General features: G+C 53.8%; 1 protein-coding gene across 1 annotated transcript in view; it reads right to left on the reverse strand.

The window, feature by feature from the left end:
- Positions 1-1,729: 1,729 nt before the first annotated feature.
- fah (fumarylacetoacetate hydrolase (fumarylacetoacetase)) overlaps positions 1,730-19,517 on the reverse strand; it is a 211,518-nt gene continuing 193,730 nt past the window's right edge. Inside the window, exon 14 of the mRNA XM_070859356.1 lies at positions 1,730-2,093. Coding sequence (XP_070715457.1) covers positions 2,017-2,093 — 77 coding nt within the window. The 3' untranslated portion in view covers positions 1,730-2,016. The remainder of the gene's footprint in view (positions 2,094-19,517) is intronic.

Genomic DNA, 19,517 nt, shown 5'->3' on the forward strand with positions numbered 1-19,517 from the left:
TAGTTATCGTTAAATATGTTTTGTGCGGATGAGACGTTAAACCGAAGCCCCGTCTGCTCTCTCGGGCAGATGTAAAAGATCCCATGGCACTATTTCGAAGAAGAGCAGAAGAGTTATCCCCAGTGTCCTGGCCAATATTTATCCCTCACTCAGCATAACAAAAAAGCAGATTATCTGGTCATTATCACATTACTGTGTGTGGGAGCTTGCCGTGCGCAAATTGGCTGCTGCGTTTCCCATATTGCAACAGTGACTACACTCCAAAACAACTTCATTGGCTGTGAAGTGCTTTCAGACGTCTGGTAGTCATGAAAGGCGCTATATAAATGCAAGTCTTTCTTCCTTGCTCTCAACATAGTGTTTTGGGTAAGTGTTGAAGGAAGTACAGTGTGTTTGTGTGGAGTGATGGGGCATTCGGGAGCCTTATGTCTGACTCTAGCCCTCGGTGCTTGACCTTGTCTACAGACCCACGGGAGGGAACAAAAATCTCCCCTTCAAATCTCTCCACTTAAAACTGATTTGTATCGGAAGTCAGCTGTTTGCAGCTGGGGCCAGATAGTTGAGTATTTTACAATGGGTACCAGCTTCTCCCGATAGTTTTAGTGCAGAAACGTGACCAAAGCCCAACAAGAAACCGAATACGAGTCCCAGTTTAAGAGGTGACGTTATTACCAATGTTCGAGTTTGAGTGTCTGTTTTCCTGCTCAGCAGTTGTCTCAAGCAGTTTGTCTATTGACTGATCACTGTTTGATTTTATACAGAAGAGGAAACAGTCAATAGGAACATCATTCATTCTTTAATTCCATAACTACTGTGTGTATAGATTTCAACATGTCTTAAAATAGCAACTTTTAAATTAAGATCATCTGATCGGTGATTAAAATATTCGGGACAGCACAATGTTGTCTCTTCACTGTGGAAATAACACTCTGCGTTTAATCCCTTCACTCTATGGCACCGGCCGATTTTAAGCTCCTGTGTACAAGTTAATGGTTTTAAAATAACATTAAAAATTAAGGCTTTAAAATAATTGTTAAGACCTAGGGTTAAAAATAAGTATGGGCAGACTGCTAGAAAGGATGCATTTAACAATAATTTACAGAGAACTCGATTAGATTTGTTGTGTATTCTAAGCCTTTGGTTGTGAATAGTTGCACATGTGACCTCTGTCTATTTTTGTGTTTGTTAGCATGTTAATAAGTCTTATTATTTTTATTAAGTGTGGAAACGACGTAAAGGGTTCTTTATACAATGGGCCGAACATATTTGACTGTTAGCTGTTGTTAACACAGATCATTTTATGTGTGCGGCCCTCAATAGCTCAGCAAAACTTGTTAAGTGGCCCTCCAGCCCAATTAATTGCCCAGCCCTGCGTGAAACCGTGGCTCTGTCTGCCCTCACAGGTGGATGTAAAAGATCCCACGGCATTATTTTAAAGAGCAGCGGAGTTCTCCCCAGTGTCCTGGCCAATATTTATCCCTCAACCAACCTCACTAAAACAGATTGTCTGGTCATTCTCAGATTACTGTTTGTGGGAGCTTGCTGTGCGCATGTTGGATGACGCTGTTCCTACATTACAACAGTGACTACACTTCTAAAGTACTTCATTGGCTGTAAAGCCAATGGGACGTCCTGAGGTCATGAAAGGCACTATATAAATGCAAGTCTTTTTTCTTTATTATTCGCGACTGACAGGATCTCCAAGCACGAGCCGGTAATTGGCCTTGTAATTACAAACTTTATTGAAATGTTCTGTTTACACAGGCATTAATTCTGAAATAGTCTTTGAACAATTTGCTCAGAGTCCAACAGCAAGTGAATTTATGCTTTAGCCACATTACAATGATTGAGGCAGAGTTACGTTCTGAAAGACAATAAAACGCCCCACACTGATTGATGAGAGGGACGGTGCCAAGCCCACGTCCTAATGGGACACTCAGGCCGAGCGAGAGGACACTGAGTAACTATTGCAAGAGAATCTCGATGGCATTCCCCATTCAGGGCACACTCGGGCCATTACACCTGAATTGCTGGAAGCACTTTTCCAACACATTCGCCAAAGCCTATTCGATAGCCGTCGCCCTGGCAATAACCTGAAATTCAAATAAAATAACATTAACATTGTTTTTAAATGTGTTCAGTGCAGTTGAAAATCAGAGCGCCCTTCAGATCATAGCTTGCGGTTAGGGCTATTGTGGGAGTGACAAAGCAAATCAAATGTCAATATCTCAGTCAGATATCCAGGCCAAAGCTTGCAGTGTAACAACGTGGATACCTTGTCGGCTGCCTGCCAGGGGGCAGTGCTCGATGATGGTCTGATTGGGAGCTCCAGCGTCGCGTGAGGTTAAGCCCACATACTCAGCAAGTGCAAGATGCTGAAATATCACCCTGGCTTCAACAGGGCTGCTCCACTCCAGCTCTGCAGAATGGGGGCCCTTCACCTGCCCATAGTATTCCCTTGTTTCCCCCTTGCTGTAACTCACCACCACAACCAAGCTATGGCAGCCAGTCAAGCCAAAGGAACAGAGTACAGCTACAGAGGAGCCATTCAGCAATTGTAAATGACTCGGATAATGATGAGCAGCATGTAGTTATAATTGGTTTGGGAATTGCTGACAGTTCAGTGCAGTATTGAGGGAGTGCTGCACTGTCGGAGGGGCAGTACTGAGGGAGTGCTGCACTGTCGGAGGGGCAGTACTGAGGGAGTGCTGCACTGTCGGAGGGGCAGTACTGAGGGAGTGCCGCACTGTCGGAGGGCCAGTACTGAGGGAGCGCCGCACTGTCGGAAGGGCAGCACTGAGGGAGCGCTGCACTGTCGGAGGGGCAGTACCGAGGGAGTGCTGCACTGTCGGAGGGGCAGTACTGAGGGAGTGCCGCACTGTCGGAGGGGCAGTGCTGAGGGAGCTCTGTCAGAGGGGCAGTACTGAGGGAGTGCGGCACTGTCGGAGGGGGCAGTACTGAGGGAGCTCTGTCAGAGGGGGAGTACTGAGGGAGTGCTGTCAGAGGGGCAGTATTGAGGGAGTGCTGCACTGTCAGAGGGGCAGTACTGAGGGACCTCTGTCAGAGGGGCCGTACTGAGGGAGTACTGCACTGTCGGAGGGGCAGTACTGAGGGAGTGCTGCATTGTCGGAGGGGCAGTACTGAGGGAGCTCTGTCAGAGGGGAAGTACATAGGGAGTGCTGCACAGTCGGAGGGGCAGTACTGAGGGAGCTCTGTCAGAGGGACGGTACTGAGGGAGTGCTGCACAATCGGAGGGGCAGTACTGAGGGAGATCTGTCAGAGGGGCAGTACTGAGGGAGCTCTGTCAGAGGGGCAGTACATAGGGAGTGCTGCACAGTCGGAGGGGCAGTACTGAGGGAGCTCTGTCAGAGGGGCAGTACTGAGGGAGTGCTGCAGAGTCGGAGGAGCAGTACTGAGGGAGCTCTGTCAGAGGGGCAGTACTGAGGGAGTGCTGTACTGTCGGAGGGGCAGTACCGAGGGAGCTCTGTCAGAGGGGCAGTACTGAGGGAGTGCTGCACTGTCAGTGGGGCAGGAGTGATAGACAATTCAAACTGGCTCATTTAAACAGACTGTGAAAATTCACAGACCCCCAAGTCAAGGCTGCTCGTTGCAGTTCGGCATGTTGCATTAACTCATCAATCAACTTGACATTTTCGGACCTTGGGTAGCGAGCCAATAAAACGTTAAAAGACTTTCAATTGAGCCAATAAGGTCAAAGAAGGCGAGTTCTTTTCTGTAAATTGATCCAGATATAAAATACAGCCATTTTGACCATGTGTCTCAGTAAGACAAAGAAACTGGCAATCAGCCAGCAGTTTGTTGCTTTCTGCCAAGATTAAAAAGTTAAAACTACCATCGGAGTTCGTATTTCATTGGAAATTACGAGATCTAACAATTTTGGCGCTGCGAGCAGCGTCAATTTTGGACATCGGACCTACATACTGAGGTAAGGACTCCTCTTTTTAAAAAAAGTCCTCGGTCAAAAGTCTAAATTCGCCTCTCCTTCTACGCGATTCCGAAAGCCTCCGGTTTGCGAACCCTCCACTTGGTAGTCGGCTCAAGGTCCCATAGACATCTAAACTTCGGCGGTGTGTTAGTTACTTAATCACTGACCTATTGATCGGCTAGCAGGCCTACGATTCGAGACCCCAGTAAAGAACTCAGTAAAGAAATGGCGGCAGGAGATAAGGGCAAAGAATTGCCTACAGCTGTTAAAGGTGGGCAGGCACCACCTGAAGTTTCACTAGATTTAATTCTTGAACTGTTGAAAGAATACATAGAGCAACAATTCAACTTATCTAAAACCTGTATTAAGATCGAACAAAAGTACGGAACCTCCAAAGGACAATGGTCCTTGGACGAGATCAAAAGGGTCTGGGGAAAAACGACCCGTATGAAAAATAAAGAGCGAACTAGATGGTCCCTAGCGGTTATGGGCCAGATCCGAAACCGGAATGAAATTATAATGCATTCCCAACATGATCGAGAACTGACCAGTACAAAGGATCAATTGCAAGCTGTTTGTGTGCAGCTGCGACAGAAAAAGCTTGAACTTGAAAAGCTGGAAGCAGAAGTTAAAGAACTTAAAGGTGAAATTAAAGAATGGAAAAAATCATTAGGTCAAGAGACAGTAATAGGAAAAGGAAAATGTATTAATCAATTCCCAGGGTACCCATGTTTGGATAAATTAAAAGCGCAAACCCGAAGACACGACCGAGGAATAGATACGGTTTCTGAATCCTCCGACAATACAGTGTCGGAGGGTGATGAAGAATTAGGGGTGCGCTTTGCCCCGTTTAAAAAAAGACGAGTTGTAGTCAAATCAGAAGAGACTGCGGATGAGGGCGGAACCAAAAAAACAAAGAGAAGGGTGTATGAAGAATACTTAGTTCATGATCCGGCAGACTCAGACAAAATTGATAAATGGTCCAAGGAGTTGCCCAATCCAAAGAAAGGGGGAGTAAAAACGTGGGACCAATTGGACCGCTTAAGAAATATATATCAACTTCATCCCTGGGACGGAGTGCAAATTTTGACCATAATGGTGCCAAAAACACAGGGAAGAAAATTGCACGACAAAGTAGAAGAAGCTTTGGGGCAGAATGAGCAAGAATTAGATGCAGGATGGGAGGCGATTAAACACTGGCTGCAAGCCTTCAGTCCAGCTAAGACAGACTGGGGAAAAATTGCAGCCTGCCAACAGAAAGGAACAGAGGAGGTCCTGGAGTATGACGAGCGGTTTAGATGCACGTGGCTAGAACATTCGGGTATGAATAATACGGATGAGGAAATGGATGAACAAGTGTTTGGAGTCCTGAAAGCAGCTTTCGTGGCAGGTCTAAAGCCAGAACTGTCCAAAATGCTTAAGGTAGTGTTACCGGACTGGGAAGGTAGAGGAACTACCTTTGCAGCATTGGTGGATCGATGTAACCAATTAGATCGGGATATGGGAGCTAAAGTCCGAGCTGTACAGGCTATGGGATGGAAATCCCAGGATTCCGATAAACAGTCATTAGGAAAATTATCCGGAAAATGTCATTATTGTGGGAAAGAAGGTCACTGGGCCAAGACGTGCAGGGCAAAACAGAAAGGTCATGGCTGGGGAAGAGGACGTGGCCCGGGATACAATTCAGCCAACAAGCCAGGCTTGTCACAAGGTAACGACCTCATAGAAGCATTTAAGCGACTGACAATACAACAACAGAAGGAGTTACTTGGGATAGCAAAAAACAATTAGAGCTCACCCTGTCCCCCTTCCTCGCACTAATACAACAAAGGGGAGATGGGCTATATATAACTGTGAGGGTGGGCGATAAGGATGTGGACTGTCTTTTAGATACAGGGGCGGAATTAACATGCTTACCCCTACAATATGGAGACTTTTTGCCGTTGGATGGTAGGGCACGTACAGCCTATGGAGTTGGGGGCCATAAAATGGAAATTAAAAGGACAACACCGGTACTTATAGGGCTGGATCCACATGAACTAACCAAGCCGGTCTGGATAGGTCCAGTAAATCAACCCCTTTTGGGAATGGACGTTCTAATCCAAATAGATTCATCGTTGCATTTCGAGGATGGTCGGGTGACATGGTCAATTAGAACTTTGAAGAAAGAAGAATTGAAGGAACACCCGATATGGGCTAAAGATAAGAACGATTGTGGCCTACTCAAGATGGAGCCTACGTCATTTACAGGGACCAAGCCTCCATGCACTAAACAGTATCCCATCAGTCTAACTGCCATCGCGGGAATCTTACCGGTTATTCAGCAATTGGAGAAACAAGGGGTGCTTATTAAAACGCATAGCTCCTCCAATAGCCCCGTGTGACCGGTACAGAAATCTAATGAGACTTGGCGATTGACTGTCGATTATAGGAAAGCTAACCAGTGTATTGATCAAAAAGCTCCTTTGGTCGCAGATCCCTCCACCATTTTTAATGCCCTCAAACCTGAACATAAATATTTCTCGGTTATAGATATAGCCAACGGATTTTGGTCGGTGCCTCTGGCACCGGAGGTTCGAAGGTGGTTTGCTTTCACTGTCCAAGGACAACAGTATACTTGGACCCGGTTACCGCAAGGTTTCCACAACAGCCCTACGGTATTCCACATGGCTTTACAAAGCCATTTGCGAGAATTACCTCCCCTGTCATCCACAGTCATCCAATATGTAGACGATATCCTGCTGGCTTCAAACACGAAAGAACAGCATGAACAAGATTTACGAGCTTTGCTGGATCACCTTCGGCTGAAAGGACATAAAGCCAGCATCGACAAAGCACAAATATCCCAAGAAGAGGTTGTATACCTGGGACAAAAGATTTCACAAGGAAAGAGAGAACTTACCCAGGATAGAACTGCAGCCATTCGGGCTGCTAAAAAACCCACCACTATTCAGGAACTAAGGTCTTTTTTGGGATTGTGTAACTTTAACAGAAATTGGATTGACTCCTTCACACAGCTTGCTCAGCCACTGAATGATATTTTAAAGGGGAAACGTGCCTCTAAAGAAGCCATCACCCTCACTAAAGAACAGCAAGAGGCCTTCCTGAGTTTGAAAAAGGTTTTGTGTTCAGCACCGGCTCTGGGAATCCCTGACAGTGGTAAGCCATTTACTCTGTTTGTTCATGAGAAAGAAGGATATATGACAGCTATACTGACACAAGAACATGGGGCTCGGCAAAGACCTATTGGCTATTATTCGGCAAAACTGGATGCGGTAGCCCTCGGATGGGGAAGTTGCCTAAGGGCCATGGAAGCTACATGTCGAGCGGTAATCATCACTGCGGGTCTAGTCCTCGACCAAAAGCTGATTGTCAAGTGTCCCCACACCGTACACGCTTTGCTGTCTATGAATAGAATGTCTCAGGTGACGGCAGCTAGATGGACCCACTGGACAGCAGTTTTGGAAGCTCCTAATCTCCATATCGTCCGGGCCAGCCCGGTTAATCCCGCAACTATGCTTCCGATGTCAGAATCGAGGGAGCAAGAGGGGAGAGAATGTGAAGAGCATGACTGCGTGGAGATTTTAAAAGAAACAGAAGAAGCAGCCTTAGCAGCAGAGGAGCCTCTGCACAACCCAGACCTCATCCTGTTTACAGATGGTTCCTCCTTTGTTGACAATGGTACCAGAAAAGCAGGATGGGCAGTTACAACCTTATATGAGGTAGTGGCAAAAGGATGTTTACCCTCAGGAACGTCAGCACAACAGGCCGAGTTACGGGCCCTGTCAGAAGCATGTCGAATAGCAGAAGGACAGACAGCTAATGTCTACACAGATTCGCGTTATGCTTTTGGAGTCGCTCACGACTTTGGTATGTTTTGGCGGAAAAGAGGATTCCTCACTGCTGCTGGTACACCTATCCGAAATGGAAAAGAAGTCCGAGACTTACTGGAGGCCATACAATTACCTCAGGAAGTGTCCATCCTGAAGTGTAAGGCCCATACCAAGGAAAATACCACAGAAGCACAGGGAAATGCCCTAGCCGATCAGGCAGCTAAAGATGCCGCCTCACAGGGCGTTCCTCCAGAAGAACCAACACAGATGTGCAGATTGAAAGCACTCAGGACTCTGACACGAGACCTTCAAACAATGCAAGGCGAGTGCTCCCGAGAGGAAAAATGGACATGGATTGAGGCAGGAATTAAGCTATGCGAAGATGGTGTCTGGAGACAAAGAGTTACCGACAAGCCAGTCGCGCCACAAGCGCTTATGCCTTTTTTAGCCCAACAGATCCACTCGTGGGGACACTTGGCCTCACAACAGATGACGGCACGGTTCCAGAAAAGCTGGTGGGGTCGGGGATTTAAAAAACATGCCCAGCTGGTAACAGACCGCTGTGTGGTCTGCCAGAAAAATAATTCTGGACCCATCACGGTAATGCCCCAACTGAGGCCCCCTGCCCCTGTCGGACCATTCCAGCATCTGCAGGTTGATTATATATCTCTTCCTTCATGCCAAGGATACACTAACATTCTTGTCATGGTCGACAGATTCTCTAGATGGGTAGAAGCTGCAAAGGTGTTGTGTAAGGATTACATTCCCCGATGGGGAGTCCCGAGTAGCATTGACTCAGATCAGGGAACACACTTCACAGGTGCTGTCTGGCAAGAATTCTGTAGGTTACTGAACATTACGTGGGATTTACACTGTCCTTATCATCCACAATCATCAGGACAAGTAGAGCGAATGAATCGAACTCTGAAACAACAGCTTGCCAAATATCACCAAGAAGGAACACCGTGGCCCCAGGCACTACCAATAGTGCTATGTAGCATTAGGGCAACCCCGAACAGAACTACAGGCCTAAGCCCATTTGAAATTATAACAGGAAGACCCATGTCACTGCCAGGAACTATCGATTTACGGAAAGCTGATGTTCACTTAATGAGTGACACTTTGTTACCATACTGTCAGAACTTAACCAATGCTATTAGTTCTGTTTCCCGACAGGTATCGGCAGCTTGGGGTAATCCACCCGAAGGAGGACACGACATCATCCCGGGAGTCTGGGTGTATGTGAAAAAGTTGCATAAAGAACCTTTGGGTGCCAAGTGGGAGGGACCTTATCAAGTGTTATTGACCACCCAGGCAGCTGTTAAAGTCCAAGGAAAGAAAGCCTGGATCCACGCTTCACACGTTAAACGAGCACCCGTAACTGAAGCTGAAATCTAATAAGGACAATTACTTTTCGCGAAAATGTATAAATTTACTGCAGTATTGATTGTAGGTATTCTAGGCATAGGCCTACTTCTTACTAGCCGACCCTCTGCACCAAAGGGAAATAGTAGAGTAGCAAGGGAATTACATGTAAGTACCTTTTACTTTTATATTGTTTGTTTATGTTGATTAAATGTTGTTGCGACCAGACGGCTGTCCCGCAGGTGAGACACCTTGCCGGTCCCAGCAGACCGTCTGTACGCGGCACGGGGGTATGTTATGCTTAAGGAAAGGTTGTTTACTGGTTGAATTAAGATATTGATTTGGATTAAATTGGAATAAGGTGAATTAACCTACTAAAATCAGACTTCCATTGTGGCCACGATGGAACTCAGGTTGGTGTAAATTTGTGTGGAAGCTACTAGTCCGGACATGTGGCGAAATACATCAACAAATTTTAGATGGAAACTCTATGAACATGTATGAAATTATTTTGTAGAATGTTTAACCAGTGATACCTGATGTTTTATGATTCAGTTAGTGAAAGAATCAAAGGGGAGATTGATAGAGAATTCAAACAGGCTCATTTAAACAGACTGAAAATTCACAGACCCCCAAGTCAAGGCTGCTACATGCAATTCGGCATGTTGCATGAACTCATCAATCAACTTGACATTTTCGGACCTTGGGTAGCGAGCCAATAAAACATTAAAAGACTTTCAATTGAGCCAATAAGGTCAAAGAAGGCGAGTTCTTTTCTGTAAATTGATCCAGGTATAAAATACAGCCATTTTGACAATGTGTCTCAGTAACACAAAGAAACTGGCAATCAGCCAGCAGTTTGTTGCTCTCTGCCAAGATTAAAAAGTTAAAACTACCATCGGAGTTCGTATTTCATTGGAAATTAAGAGATCTAACAAGCACTGAGGGAGCTCTGTCAGACGGGCAGTACTGAGGGAGTGCTGCACAGTCGGAGGGTCAGTACTGAAGGCCAGCTGTGCTGTCGGAGGGGCAATACTGAGGGAGCTCTGTCAGAGGGGCAGTATTGAGGGAGTGCTGCACTGTCAGAGGGGCAGTACTGAGGGAGCTCTGTCAGAGGGGCCGTACTGAGGGAGCACTGCACTGTCGGAGGGGCAGTACTGAGGGAGTGCTGCACTGTCGGAGGGGCAGTACTGAGGGAGCTTTGTCAGAGGGGCAGTACTGATGGAGTGCTGCACAGTCGGAGGGGCATACTGAGGGAACTCTGTCAGAGGGGCGGTACTGAGGGAGTGCTGCACAGTCGGAGGGGCAGTACGAAGGGGGCTCTGTCAGAGGGGCAGTACTGAGGTAGTGCTGCACTGTCAGAGGAGCAGTACTGAGGGAGTGCTGCACTGTCGGAGGGACAGTACCGAGGGGGTGCTGCATTGTCGGAGGGGCAGTACTGTGGGAGTGCCGCACTGTCGGAGGGGCAGTACTGAGGGAGCTCTGTCAGAGGGGCAGTGCTGAGGGAGTGCGGCACTGTCGGAGGGGCAGTACTGAGGGAGCTCTGTCAGAGGGGCAGTACTGAGGGAGTGCTGCACTGTCGGAGGAGCAGTACTGAGGGAATACTGCACAGTCGCAGGGGCAGTACTGAGGGAGCTCTGTCAGAGGGGCGGTACTGACGGAGTGCTGCACTGTCAGAGGGGCAGCACTGAGGGAGTGCTGCACTGTCAGAGGGGCAGTACTGAGGGAGTGCTGCACTGTCGGAGGGGCAGTACTGAGGGAGCTCTGCCAGAGGGGCAGTACTGAGGGAGTGCTGCACAGTCGGAGGGGCAGTACAGAGGGAGCTCCGTCAGAGGGGCAGTACTGAGGGAGTGGTGCACTGTCGGAGGAGCAGTACTGAGGGAATTCTGCACAGTCGGAGGGGCAGTACTGAGGGAGCTCTGTCAGAGGGGCAGTACTGAGGGAGTGCTGCACAGTCGGAGGAGCAGTACTGAGGGAGCTCTGTCAGAGGGGCAGTACTGAGGGAGTGCTGCACAGTCGGAGGGGCAGTACTGAGGGAGCTCTGTCAGAGGGGCAGTACTGAGGGAGTGCTGCACTGTCGGAGGGACAGTACCGAGGGAGTGCTGCACTGTCGGAGGGGCAGTACTGTGGGAGTGCCGCACTGTCGGAGGGGCAGTACTGAGGGAATGCTGCACTGTCGGAGGGGCAGTACTGAGGGAGTGCTGCACTGTCGGAGGGGCAGTACTGAGGGAGTGCTGCTCTGTCGGAGGGGCAGTACTGAGGGAGTGCTGCACTGTCGTAGGGGCAGTACTGAGGGAGCGCCGCACTGTCGGAGGGGCAGCATTGAGGGAGCGCTGCACTGTCGGAGGGGCAGTACTGAGGGAGCGCCGCACTGTCGGAGGGGCAGCACTGAAGGATCGCCGCACTGTCGGAGGGGCAGTACTGAGGTAGCGCCGCACTGTCGGAGGGGCAGTACTGAGGGAGTGCTGCACTGTCGGAGGGGCAGGACTGAGGGAGCGTCACACTGTCGGAGGGGCAGCACTGAGGGAGCGCCGCACTGTCGGAGTGGCAGTACTTAGGGAGCGCCACACTGTCGGAGGGGCAGCACTGAGGGAGCGCTGCACTGTCGGAGGGGCAGTACCGAGGGAGTGCTGCACTGTCGGAGATGCAGTACTAAGGGAGTGCCGCACTGTCAGAGGGGCAGTACTGAGGGAGTGCTGCACAGTCGGAGGGGCAGTACTTAGCGAGTGTTGCGCTGTCGGAGGGGCAATACTGAGAGAGCTCTGACAGAGGGGCCGTACTGAGCGAGTACTGCACTGTCGGAGGGGCAGTACTGAGGGAATGCTGCACTGTCGGAGGGGCAGTACTGAGGGAGATCTGTCACAGGGGCAGTACTGAGAGAGTGCTGCACAGTCGGAGTGGCAGTACTGAGGGAGCTCTGTCAGAGGGGCAGTACTGAGGGAGTGCTGCACTGTCGGAGGGGCAGTACTGAGGGAGCTCTGTCAGAGGGGCCGTACTGAGGGTGTACTGCACTGTCGGAGGGGCAGTACTGAGGGAGTGCTGCACAGTTGGAGGGGCAGTACTGAGGGAGTGCTGCGCTGTTGGAGGGCCAATACTGAGGGAGCTCTGTCAGAGGGGCAGTATGAGGGAGTGCTGCACTGTCACAGGGGCAGTACTGAGGAAGCTCTGTTAGAGGGGCCGTACTGAGGGAGTACTGCACTGTCGGATCGGCAGTACTGAGGGAGTGCTACACTGTCGGAGGGGCAGGACTGAGGGAGTGCAGCACTGTCGTAGGGGCAGTACTGAGGGAGCGCCGCATTGTCGGAGGGGTAGTACTGAGGGAGTGCTGCACTGTCGGAGCAGCAGTACTGAGGGAGCACCACACTGTAGGAGGGGCAGCACTGAGGGATCGCTGCACTGTCGGAGTGGCAGCACTGAGGGAGTGCTGCACTGTCGGAGAGGCAGTACTGAGGGAGTGCCGCACTGTCGGAGGGGCAGTACTGAGGGAGCTCTGTCAGAGGGGCAGTACTGAGGGAGTGCGGCACTGTCGGAGGGGCAGTACTGAGGGAGTGCTGCACTATCGGAGGGGCAGTACTGAGGGAGTGCTGCACTGTCGTAGGGGCAGTACTGAGGGAGCGCCGCACTGTCGGAGGGGCAGCATTGAGGGAGCGCTGCACTGTCGGAGGGGCAGTACTGTGGGAGTGCCGCACTGTTGGAGGAGCAGTACTGAGGGAGCTCTGTCAGAGGGGCAGTACTGAGGGAGTGCGGCACTGTTGGAGGGGCAGTACTGAGGGAGCTCTGTCAGAGGGGCAGTACTGAGGGAGTGCTGCACTGTCGGAGGAGCAGTACTGAGGGAATGCTGCACAGTCGCAGGGGCAGTACTGAGGGAGCTCTGTCAGAGGGGCGGTACTGACGGAGTGCTGCACTGTCAGAGGGGCAGTACTGAGGGAGTGCTGCACTTTCGGAGGGGCAGTACTCAGGGAGCTCTGCCAGAGGGGCAGTACTGAGGGAGTGCTGCACAGTCGGAGGGGCAGTACAGAGGGAGCTCCGTCAGAGGGGCGGTACTGAGGGAGTGCTGCACAGTCGGAGGGGCAGTACTGAGGGAGCTCTGCCAGAGGGGCAGTACTGAGGGAGTGCTGCACAGTCGGAGGAGCAGTACTGAGGGAGCTCTGTCAGAGGGGCAGTACTGAGGGAGTGCTGCACAGTCGGAGGGGCAGTACTGAGGGAGCTCTGTCATAGGGGCGGTACTGAGGGAGTGCTGCACAGTCGGAGGGGCAGTACTGAGGGAGCTCTGTCAGAGGGGCAGTACTAAGTGAGTCCTGCACTGTCGGAGGGACAGTACCAAGGGAGTGCTGCACTGTCGGAGGGGCAGTACTCTGGGACTGCCGCACTGTCGGAGGGGCAGTACTGAGGGAGTGCTGCACTGTCGGAGGGGCAGTACTGAGGGAGTGCTGCACTGTCGGAGGGGCAGTACTGAGGGAGTGCTGCACTGTTGGAGGGGCAGTACTGAGGGAGTGCTGCACTGTCGTAGGGGGCAGTACTGAGGGAGCGCCGCACTGTCGGAGGGGCAGCATTGAGGGAGCGCTGCACTGTCGGAGGGGCAGTACTGAGGGAGCGCCGCACTGTCGGAGGGGCAACACTGAAGGATCGCCGCACTGTCGGAGGGGCAGTACTGAGGTAGCACCGCACTGTCGGAGGGGCAGTACTGAGGGAGTGCTGCACTGTCGGAGGGGCAGTACTGAGGGAGCGTCACACTGTCGGAGGGGCAGCACTGAGGGAGCGCAGCACTGTCGGAGTGGCAGTACCGAGGGAGTGCTGCACTGTCGGAGAGGCAGTACTGAGGGAGTGCCGCACTGTCGGAGGGGCAGTACTGAGGGAGCTCTGTCAGAGGGGCAGTACTGAGGGAGTGCGCCACTGTCGGAGGGGCAGTACTGAGGGAGATCTGTCAGAGGGGCAGTACTGAGGGAGTGCTGCACAGTCGGAGGGGCAGTACTTAGCGAGTGTTGCGCTGTCGGAGGGGCAACACTGAGAGAGCTCTGACAGATGGCAGTATTGAGGGAGTGCTGCACTGTCAGAGGGGCAGTACTGAGGGAGCTCTGTCAGAGGGGCTGTACTTATCGAGTACTGCACTGTCGCAGGGGCAGTACTGAGGGAGTGCTGCACTGTCAGAGTGGCAGTACTGAGGGAGCTCTGTCAGAGGGGCGGTAATGAGGGAGTGCTGCACAGTCGGAGTGGCAGTACTGAGCGAGCTCTGTCAGAGGGGCAGTACTGAGGTAGTGCTGCACTGTCGGAGGGGCAGTACTGAGGGAGCTCTGTCAGAGGGGCCGTACTGAGGGTGTACTGCACTGTCGGAGGGGCAGTACTGAGGGAGTGCTGCACAGTCGGAGGGGCAGTACTGAGGGAGTGCTGCGCTGTTGGAGGGCCAATACTGAGGGAGCTCTGTCAGAGGGGCAGTATGAGGGAGTGCTGCACTGTCACAGGGGCAGTACTGAGGAAGCTCTGTCAGAGGGGCCGTACTGTGGGAGTACTGTACTGTCGGATCGGCAGTACTGAGGGAGCGCTGCACTGTCGGAGTGGCAGTACTTAGGGAGCGCCGCACTGTCGGAGGGGCAGCACTGAGGGACTGCTGCACTGTCGGAGAGGCAGTACTGAGGGAGTGCTGCACTATCGGAGGGGCAGCACTGAGGGAGTGCTGCACTGTCGTAGGGGCAGTACTGAGGGAGCGCCGCACTGTCGGAGGGGCAGCATTGAGGGAGCGCTGCACCGTCGGAGGGGCAGTACTGAGGGAGCGCCACACTGTCGGAGGGGCAGTACTGAGGGAGTGCTGCACAGTCGGAGGAGCAGTACTGAGGGAAATCTGTCAGAGGGGCAGTACTGAGGGAGTGCTGCACAGTCGGAGGGGCAGTACTGAGGGAGCTCTGTCAGAGGGGCAGTACTGAGGGAGTGCTGCACTGTCGGAGGGACAGTACCGAGGGGGTGCTGCACTGTCGGAGGGGCAGTACTGTGGGAGTGCCGCACTGTCGGAGGGGCAGTACTGGGGGAGCTCTGTCAGAGGGGCAGTACTGAGGGAGTGCGGCACTGTCGGAGGGGCAGTACTGAGGGAGCTCTGTCAGAGGGGCAGTACTGAGGGAGTGCTGCACTGTCGGAGGGGCAGTACTGAGGGAGTGCTGCACAGTCGGAGGGGCAGTACTGAGGGAGCTCTGTCAGAGGGGCGGTACTGACGGAGTGCTGCACTGTCAGAGGGGCAGCACTGAGGGAGTGCTGCACTGTCAGAGGGGCAGTACTGAGGGAGTGCTGCACTGTCCGAGGGGCAGTACTGAGGGAGCTCTGCCAGAGGGGCAGTACTGAGGGAGTGCTGCACAGTTGGAGGGGCAGTACTGAGGGAGCTCTGTCAGAGGGGCAGTACTGAGGGAATGCTGCACAGTCGGAGGAGCAGTACTGAGGGAGCTCTGTCAGAGGGGCAGTACTGAGGGAATGCTGCACAGTCGGAGGGGCAATACTGAGGGAGCTCTGTCAGAGGGGCAGTACTGAGGGAGTGCTGCACAGTCGGAGGAGCAGTACTGAGGGAGCTCTGTCATAGGGGCAGTACGGAGGGAGTGCTGCACAGTCAGAGGGGCAGTACTGAGGGAGCTCTGTCAGAGGGGCAGTACAAAGTGAGTCCTGCACTGTCGGATCGGCAGTACTGAGGGAGTGCTACACTGTCGGAGGGGCAGTACTGAGGGAGTGCAGCACTGTCGTAGGGGCAGTACTGAGGAAGCGCCGCATTGTCGGATGGGGTAGAACTGAGGGAGTGCTGCACTGTCTGAGCAGAAGTACTGAGGGAGCACCACACTGCAGGAGGGGCAGCACTGAGGGAGCGCTGCACTGTCGGAGTGGCAGTACTTAGGGAGCGTTGCACTGTCGGAGGGACAGTACTGAGGGAGCGCCGCAATGTCGGAGCGGCAGTACTGAGGGAGTGCTGCACAGTCGTAGTGGCAGTACTGAGGGAGCTCTGTCAGAGGGGCAGTACTGAGGGAGTGCTGCACTGTCGGAGGGGCAGTACTGAGGGAGCTCTGTCAGAGGGGCCGTACTGAGGGTGTACTGCACTGTCGGAGGGGCAGTATTGAGGGAGTGCTGCACAGTCGGAGGGGCAGTACTGAGGGAGCTCTGTCAGAGGGGCAGTACTGAGGGAGTGCTGCACTGTCGGAGGGACAGTACCGAGGGGGTGCTGCACTGTCGGAGGGGCAGTACTGTGGGAGTGCCGCACTGTCGGAGGGGCAGTACTGAGGGAGCTCTGTCAGAGGGGCAGGACTGAGGGAGTGCTGCACAGTCGGAGGGGCAGTACTGAGGGAGCTCTGTCAGAGGGGCGGTACTGACGGAGTGCTGCACTGTCAGAGGGGCAGCACTGAGGGAGTGCTGCACTGTCAGAGGGGCAGTACTGAGGGAGTGCTGCACTGTCCGAGGGGCAGTACTGAGGGAGCTCTGCCAGAGGGGCAGTGCTGAAGGAGTGCTGCACAGTCGGAGGGGCAGTACAGAGGGAGCTCCGTCAGAGGGGCGGTACTGAGGGAGTGCTGCACAGTCGGAGGGGCAGTACTGAGGGAGCTCTGTCAGAGGGGCAGTACTGAGGGAGTGCTGCACAGTCGGAGGGGCAGTACTGAGGGAGCTCTGTCAGAGGGGCAGTACTGAGGGAGTGCTGCACAGTCGGAGCGGCAGTACTGAGGGAGCTCTGTCAGAGGGGCAGTACTGAGGGAGTGCTGCACAGTCGGAGGAGCAGTACTGAGGGAGCTCTGTCAGAGGGGCAGTACTGAGGGAGTGCTGCACAGTCGGAGGGGCAGTACTGAGGGAGCTCTGTCATAGGGGCGGTACGGAGGGAGTGCTGCACAGTCAGAGGGGAAGTACTGAGGGAGCTCTGTCAGAGGGGCAGTACTAAGTGAGTCCTGCACTGTCAGAAGGGCCGTACTGAGGGATTACTGCACTGTCGGAGGGGCAGTACTGAGGGAGTGCTGCACTGTTGGAGGGGCAGTACTGAGGGAACTCTGTCAGAGGGGCAGTACTGAGGGAGTACTGCACAGTTGGAGGGGCAGTACTGAGGGAGCTCTGTCAGAGGGGCGGTACTGAGGGAGTGCTGCACAGTTGGAGGGGCAGTACTGAGGGAGCTCTGTCAGAGGGGCCGTACTGAGGGAGTACTGCACTGTTGGAGGGGCAGTACTGAGGGAGTGCTGCACTGTCGGAGGGGCAGCACTGAGGGAACTCTGTCAGAGGGACAGTACTGAGGGAGTACTGCACAGTTGGAGGGGCAGTACTGAGGGAGCTCTGTCAGAGGGGCGGTACTGAGGGAGTGCTGCACAGTTGGAGGGGCAGTACTGAGGGAGCTCTGTCAGAGGGGCATTACTGAGGGAGTGTTGCACTGTCGGAGGGGCAGTACTGAGGGACTGCTGCACAGTCGGAGGGGCATTACTGAGGGAGCTCTGTCAGAGGGGCAGTACTGAGGGAGTGCTGCGCTGTCGGAGGGGCAGTACTGAGGGAGCTCTGTCAGAGGGGCAGTACTTAGGGAGTGCTGCACAGTCGAAGGGGCAGAACTAAGGGAGCTCTGTCAGAGGGGCAGTACTGAGGGAGTGCTGCACAGTCGGAGGGGCAGAACTGAGGGAGCTCTCTCAGAGGGGCGGTACTGAGGGAGTGCTGCACTGTCAGAGGGGCAGTACTGAGGGAGTGCTGTACTGTCGGAGAGGCAGTACTGAGGGAGTGCTGCACTGTCATAAGGGCAGTACTGAGGGAGTGCTGCACTGTCGGAGGGGCAGTACTGAGGGAGTGCTGCACTGTCGGAGGGGCAATGATGAGGGAGTGCTGCACTGTCGGAGGGATAGTACTGAGGGAGTGCTGCACTGTCAGAGGGGCAGTACTCAGATGGGCGGTACTGAGGGAGTGCTGCACTGTCAGAGAGGCAGTACTGAGGGAGCGCCGCACTGTCGGCGGGGCAACACTGAAGGAGCGCCGCACTGTCGGAGGGGCAGTACTGAGGGAGCGCCGCACTGTCAGAGGGGCAGTACTGAGGGAGTGCTGCACTGTCGGACGGGCAGTACTGAGAGAGCACCACACTGTCGGAGGGGCAGCACTGAGGGAGCGCTGCACTGTCGGAGTGGCAGTACTTCGTGAGCGCTGCACTGTCTAAGGGGCAGCACTGAGGGAGCGCTGCACTGTCGGAGGGGCAGTACCGAGGGAGTGCCGCACTGTCGGAGGGGCAGTACTGAGGGAGTGCTGCACGGTCTGAGGGGCAATATTGAGGGAGTGCTGCACTGTCGGAGGGGTAGTACAGAGGGAGTGCTGCACAGTCGGAGGGGCAGTCCTGAGGGAGCTCTGTCAGAGGGGCATTACTGAGGGAGTGCTGCACAGTCGGAGGGTAGTACTGAGGGAGCTCTGTCAGAGGGGCGGTACTGAGGGAATGCTGCACAGTCGGAGGGGCAGCACTGAGGAAGCTCTGTCAGAGGGGCAGTCCTGAGGGAGTGCTGCACTGTCGGAGGGGCAGTACTATGGGAGCTCTGTCAGAGGGGCAGTAATGAGGGAGTGCTGCACAGTCGGAGGAGCAGTACTGAGGGAGCTCTGTCATAGGGGCGGTACGGAGGGAGTGCTGCACAGTCAGAGGGGCAGTACTGAGGGAGCTCTGTCAGAGGGGCAGTACTAAGTGAGTCCTGCACTGTCGGATCGGCAGTACTGAGGGAGTGCTGCACTGTCGGAGGGGCAGTACTGAGGGAGTGCAGCACTGTCGTAGGGGCAGTACTGAGGGAGCGCCGCATTGTCGGATGGGGTAGAACTGAGGGAGTGCTGCACTGTCTGAGCAGCAGTACTGAGGGAGCACCACACTGTAGGAGGGGCAGCACTGAGGGAGCGCTGCACTGTCGGAGTGGCAGTACTTAGGGAGCGCCGCACTGTCGGAGGGGCAGCACTGAAGGATCGCCGCACTGTCGGAGGGGCAGTACTGAGGGAGCGCCGCAATGTCGGAGCGGCAGTACTGAGGGAGTGCTGCACAGTCATAGTGGCAGTACTGAGGGAGCTCTGTCAGAGGGGCAGTACTGAGGGAGTGCTGCGCTGTTGGAGGGCCAATACTGAGGGAGCTCTGTCAGAGGGGCCGTACTGAGGGAGTACTGCACTGTCGGAGCGGCAGTACTGAGGGAGTGCTGCACTGTTGGAGGGGCAGGACTGAGGGAGTGCAGCACTGTCGTAGGGGCAGTATTGAAGGATCACCGCACTGTCGGAGGGGCAGCACTGAAGGATCGCCGCACTTCGGAGGGGCAGTACTGAGGGAGCGCCGCACTGTCGGAGGGGCAGCACTGAAGGATCACCGCACTGTCGGAGGGGCAGTACTGAGGGAGCGCCGCACTGTCGGAGGGGCAGTACTGAGGGAGTGCTGCACAGTCGGA

Source organism: Pristiophorus japonicus, chromosome 17, assembly GCF_044704955.1.
Source record: "Pristiophorus japonicus isolate sPriJap1 chromosome 17, sPriJap1.hap1, whole genome shotgun sequence".
NCBI classification, from domain to species: Eukaryota; Metazoa; Chordata; class Chondrichthyes; family Pristiophoridae; genus Pristiophorus; species Pristiophorus japonicus.